This window comes from Lingula anatina, chromosome 3 (genome assembly GCF_051362555.1).
Source record: "Lingula anatina isolate TDL-2025a chromosome 3, LinAna3.0, whole genome shotgun sequence".
Taxonomy (NCBI): Eukaryota; Metazoa; Brachiopoda; class Lingulata; order Lingulida; family Lingulidae; genus Lingula; species Lingula anatina.
The window spans coordinates 11394539-11400806 of NC_141769.1; the positions used below are offsets into that span (position 1 = coordinate 11394539).

Here is a 6268-nt window from a genome sequence, read left to right on the forward strand (position 1 = left end):
ATTATTCAGCAGACGAAAAGAAAAATGGAATGTCAATAGTAATGTAAAACTGCAGGTGACCGCACTGACACTGTTAACGTTAGCGTACTGTCGAACTCGACTAACTTTAGTCAAAAACGAAAACGCCAACCAGCCAGATATTTCATTATTTAAAAAAACATATGGCCAGAGCAGAAGATACTTCATTTGTTTACCTGCTGTGCACTTAACTTGAGTGGATTTAAAAGTGGAAAAGTATCCAAACGTTTAAAAGACACTTACGCTACGAAATCAGTCAAAACAATTACCATTTTTGTTTATGTATCGCCGAAAACGAGGCTCAGTTGCGGAATAGGCATTGTTGACAAAATAACCCGTACGTGCAGTCTCTGCATAAAATCTTGGGCTGTGACCTGGTTGATCAGGTTGAGAGGAGAGAAATATATGTTGCGGGAGGCAGCGAGCACGGCCAAGGCAATCATCGGATCATGGAAGTAGCTGGGGGATCTAAGACAGAGAGTGAGACCAAACATGCCGAGAACGAGCACTTACTAAAGGCAAAGGCTAAGGAGGCCTCGGCAGAACTATCTCCTACGACTGGGAAGAAGAAGCAGAACAAAAAAGTGACCTACGCTGGCTCGACAGGTAGCAACGAGGATTTAGATTTTGTGCACTCCTGCCCCACGCTTGAGGAACGCAAAGAAATGGCCAAGGCATTCAGGAAACGAACACAATCCGAGTGTTCGACAATGTCGACTGTCAGTATTGACAGTAAAGGGATGAGGAAGGTGGGTATGGTGCGAGTTGGTGGTGGTGGTGGTCGGGAGGGGGGGGGATGATGGGTGCAAATAAGCCAGATCATTCAACTGTTTTTTAATGTTCAGCCCCCTAAATCTACATAATATGCGTCTGGGAATTGGTTCAAGCAACCCTGAGTTCAAGAGAAATGACCTTTCCTTGTACAGCGCCGAGCGTTATCTTTAGAACACAAATTGCACGTAGACCGCAGCGCGGGCAGTAGACCAGGGTCTAATTATATTTTTCAACAGTTAATTGTCTGCATACTGTCTACATAACTGTTGATATAATACATATATATCAATTTTAAGGGAATTTCAGTTATTTTTCTTTCCATCAAAGTTAAATGCATGGAGATTCCACAGAGATTGACCCATAGAGAATTCTGAACTGTTGCAAAGCAAACCTCCACTGTTTACCATGACCCTGACCCTGACTGAACTTTTGGCCACAGAACCAGAAACAATAAAGTTCACAAAACAACAAGGTTGCCAACTGATTAAACTCGTACGCTTTCGAGTAGGTTCAGGTTTTTGCGTTCATGTGCTTAGATTAAGACAATCTTGGAAAACGAACAACTACCGTGTATTAAACTGGGAGCCCAGGCTGTAGTGGACCAGCCGCAGAATTCCATATAAGTGTACAAAAGGTCTTTCAATCCAATATTATGGTTATGTGCATATAGGTTACGTCGATCTGCATCGTTTACAGCTGTGGTAAAGATTATCTTGGCAGTGAAACCATTTACCAGAAAATAATTGAATATTTCCCTGGGCATTTTTTGGGACATTGTCCTGTTGCAATAATGCTTTTACTGGTATGTCAAGTTGTTGTGAAATGTATACCCCACCTTTGGACCACTGAAATGTTTGAGAAGTGGGCTAGGCTATTGAATTTAAAAAAAAAAGAAAACTTAGAGTAGAAAATGCCAGTCCGAAACTCGGTGACCATGTGTTGGTAAACCACAAAAACAGAAGCTATATCCGTAGCAAACGCTAAGGTGGGCCACTAGAAATGTTAAGTATTAGATATCTCTGGAAACATTGTGCTCTCTAAATAGGTCAATCAATATCAGGGTGGCAGCTGTTGCAAAGCAAACCTCGTGTTTACTATGACCCTGACCTTGTTTGAACTTTTGGCCACGAATCCAGAAAACAACAAGGTCGCTAACAGATAAAACGTGTACACTTAGGTTCTGGTCTTTGCCCCTGGTGTTGTATGAGTGTTTGTAGACATAAAATTAATTTGAAGTGAAAGCTGCTCATCGAGTGGAAAGACTTGACTTGGAAAACATTTATCCTTTGCGGTTTATACTGGTATAAGATAATGTTACTGACTGCGACAGTAATAGATTCTCCTTATTTACAACCAGGTGCGAAATTCTCCTCCAGGCAGTTACAACTGCTACATGCTTAGAACATCAGTTGCTATTAGAATAAAAAAAACTCTTAAAAGCAATGCATAACAAACACAATCGTATAAATTGCTGGCATCTATTCAAGATTTCCGACTAGACTCTACATTTATACTTGTAATTCTTTGAACGATGTAATGTGCTTTGATCATACAGAGCAGACCCTGATGAGATTCAGTCTTTCATGCTGCGTATTCGAAAGTATGTGTCGGGCGGATGGTGGAAAGGTGTTGAACGAGTTGATCTGATTACAGAATAGTTTTTGAGCTGTTTTGCTCTACTGTTTCTACCGGCTTGCTTAAGTATATATGGCATGTTTATTATTACACGGAACCCCAATTCCTTAGACCACATTCGTATGACAAACTATAACATTTTCTAAAACGATATCGGATATATATCGTGTGTATATTTCTTTAAAAAATGCGAGTGCTACTTTACATTCCCCACCTCAAATTCTAATAAAAAGATTTATAGAACAACACAATCAACACAAAAAGTAGAGGGAAGAATTTACTACAGTCAGTAACAGTGACGCCAAAAATTATTAAAGTTCCTATATACACTGTGTATATATATATATATATATATATATATATATATATATATATATATATATATATATATATATATAATTTCAACGAATATTGAAAATCGGCCCTCGATAACTGCCTAGTAACATAACATAGCTTGATTGGTAACAGGTACACCATTTGGATTCCATTTGTGAATTGTGTGAGATTTCTTTGTGAAATTTTAGTTTGCTATTTAATTTTTGCAGCGAAAAGGTAGTTTAAGCAGGAGACTGCGCCGTGCTTTCAGCCTCTCGGAGGATCCTGAGATGACCCCGGCCTATTCTAGCTTCATCCCAATGTAACTGACCAGCATCATGCGTCATGACACACTTGTTTACCAGACTGTACTTGCAGCAGCGGGCACCGGATATAAACGGAAGGCGCTTGCGCAAAAATCCCCTGATTGGACAGAAAGAGTGCACGTGTAAGCGAAAACTTGAGGCGCAACACTTTTGGAATATGTTATTAAATGAAGTGCTTTGTTTATTATGCAAGTTGGGACCTTGAAACTGAAGAGATGTGGCGATTATCTCTTGACGCTACTTTTAACAAGAATGGGAGATAAGCAAAGTTTACTGTGCTGATTGTTTTATCTCTAAAGTTAATGGGGACCGTTCCAGGAAGATGGCCAAATAACAGTGTTGCTTTTGAGAATATTTTGGAGTCATTCAAACTGTGTCGTGTGCAACCAGTGCAAAACGCCTAACAGCCAGTGTTTAACAGTGCCATAAAATATAAAACTCAAGCTTTGCATTCCCTTTTCCCAAAGACAGAAGGCAATGGTTTTCACACATTTCGTGACCGTCAAAACCAGGCTTGACATTGCAGCAACGTCATCACTACAAGTTTGTCATGTGTGAAAGATTAAGAGATATGACTCCAGATCCACTATTATGATGATGCAGATGATGCAGCTTTAAACTTAAGAGCTAATGGCTTGAAATAGCCATTGACCTGATAATTGGGGTATGAGTTTTTGACAGTTTTCTATAAATTTCTGGATTCTGGGATTTGGTTTTTCACGTCTATTTGCAGACATACATTTTTAGCCTGAAAATCGCGTTCATTAAACTTCCAATTGCGGTTTCAGGCACGAGCTTCAGTATTCCTAACACAGTTTTGACTATTTATTCAGTCTTTTTACCAAAGCGCTATCATTTAGTCTATCATTGGCTAAAGATGGCCATAGGCTTCTATTGAAGTCTAAAAACCAGCCAAACTACTGCGTATTTTTGCAGTTAATTTTATAGCATACTTGGAGTTGTGATAATAGTATTTTATGTCGGTTGGAGCTGTATACCAAATGTAAGACTAATTGTACAAGAACTGAGTGCCAACAAATTTTTTACGCACCTCTTAACATAAGGCGATTTATGGGTCCAGATTATATTAACACTGTAAATTACAGGTGCAAGTAAATACTTTATATTACTATAAGGCATCTGTAGCAGGTGTGCAGATACACACCTTTATAGGTTATTATACCCTAGATGCCCCTGGCTTGTAAAGATGTCGCCATAACTGGAAAATCATTTCGGAACAGTCCGCTGAGTACAACCTTCTCTCTTGCATTTGGCATGTCATTTCAACTTGATGAGTCAACATAGGCCTAAGTCGATCTGCTTGTAGATTTTGAGTTATCAGTGCTATAAATATTTGTGCCTTATTAACCAACAAAATGGAGGTGCTGTTCTTCAGAGTATATAACCACAAGTAAACAATGCAAGTTTGTTTTACATATTGATGGCTGTTCTGGTTCATAGCCATTTACGTGTTTCAGCATTTGATTACCTAGTACCTCAATAAGGCTTACCTCTGTAAGCTATTAAGCAGAAGGGACCCGTTTCACAAAACGACCTCAATCGAAAGTCCGCCTTAGCAAAGACAGCTATGGATCTTACCCGACTCTGTTGCATTTCACAAAAAAAACAAAAAGTCGCTTCCCCTATTTTTCAGCCCTTCAAATGAGCCTTCCGAAGAAAATATGATTGTCTTGCCCGTGGTTTTTACTTCCTGGTGGGACAATAGTCCATTTTGTCGTGTCAAGTACTATGTGGATCTCTCTCAGATTACTATCATGAGGCGTGTACTTTTTGCAGACTAAGCTAATGTACTGAAAATCAGTCGTTTTGTGAAACTAAAACTTTGTCCCAGGTTTATTCTTTATTAGAAATCATTTAGTTTATTGTGTAAGTAATAATTTTGTAGCTGTACATACTATGCTTGTTAGTGGTATTTGCGTTTTGTTTTATGGCCTACATTAGCCTACTATATGAAGAGGGCGTACTGTCTCGGTGTTATTACACTTAGAAAATCTGTTTGAGCTCTTTTGAAATTAAGGGCTCATTCCAAATACAACTTTCATCCTAGATCAGTCAGGTTAATGCAATCAGGTTAACATATGAACACGCCTCTCCTGACGTTGAGTAGAATACAGAAAATCTGGTGATTATAGGAGTACGTGGGAAGTAGGACGCAACATTGCGTCCTAGGTGGGAAGCAAGAGACGTGTTAATCTGTTAATCTATCTATGTTAATCTGTTAATCTATCTATGTTAGAACGATGGTTTTATTGGGAATAAGTCCTTAGATTCTTAGACGTGTGATATTGCAATAAAGTACAAAGAAATTGGAGTGCGTCATGTAGAAACTTTTTTTAAACCGTCGCAAAAGGTGTTCCTATCTCGTCACAGTAGCGTGACTGTGGTCTTACAGGTTCCAAGTGTTGGGACGAAGTACTTCCAATTTCTTTAATCTTTTATGAAATAATAGTATTATATGAAATAAAACAAGTATTCTAAATAACATGGTGTAGGTTGCTCTTCTCATTCTCATCGTGTGGAGAAACCGTGTTTTGATGCTTGGTTGTTTTCGTTTTGGTAACACTCCTGGCATTCAAGTGGATGACGATCAAAACATGTTTGATAAGCTGTGTGTGCATAGTAAACATTGCAATAGGCCTACTTGGCCTTGATAAGACACAGGGCTTTAGATCAGTATCGTAACATCACTCATCACCAAAAAAAAAAGCGTCAAAATTGTGTGTACTGAAACAAGTAATGAAAGCTGCTAACACATCATAACGTTTCAAAGTAGGCGATATGAATAACGTGAGCACTCCCCTTTCTCAATGTAAAAGAGCTAATTTTTAACTGACACATCTTCTTATCGATTGCTGTCCTTTGCAGACTGCAAACATCAAAAACATTACAAACAAAAATGACACTAAACCAATAAACACATTATTTCAAAGAGCATTGTCCAGAAGCAACATGAGCACGTGTGACACGCGTATTCTGCAGCAGTGTACAAAGTCAAATATATCCGCAATTGGTTATGATAGAAATGCCATTACTCCCTGATCAACTGTAGAAAGGAAAGTAAAGGAAGGGGAAAAAAGGCATAGTTCCGAAATGTTGCGTTATGTTAAAGGGGGGCTAATAAATCCAGTGTTCAAACTCCACAAACCCATTCACCGTTTGAAAGTCACAATCCCAATTAA

At 38.8% G+C, this 6268-nt stretch overlaps 1 protein-coding gene across 1 annotated transcript; it reads left to right on the top strand.

Annotated features, from left to right (window-relative positions):
- Positions 1 to 285: 285 nt before the first annotated feature.
- Positions 286 to 5571, top strand: LOC106166211 (uncharacterized). Its single transcript, XM_013544691.2, has 2 exons — positions 286 to 767; positions 2973 to 5571. Exons 1-2 carry the CDS (start codon positions 468 to 470, stop codon positions 3066 to 3068), a joined length of 396 nt encoding a protein of 131 aa, XP_013400145.1. The 5' UTR covers positions 286 to 467; the 3' UTR covers positions 3069 to 5571.
- The last annotated feature ends 697 nt before the right edge of the window (positions 5572 to 6268 follow it).

What these genes read in the sequence shown, in the direction of transcription:
- LOC106166211 (XM_013544691.2), top strand. Translation starts at nt 468, where the DNA reads ATGGAAGTAGCTGGGGGATCTAAGACAGAGAGTGAGACCAAACATGCC. An exon ending in ACAGTAAAGGGATGAGGAAG is followed by an intron (nt 768 to 2,972) that starts GTGGGTATGGTG and finishes TAATTTTTGCAG; the next exon opens with CGAAAAGGTAGTTTAAGCAG.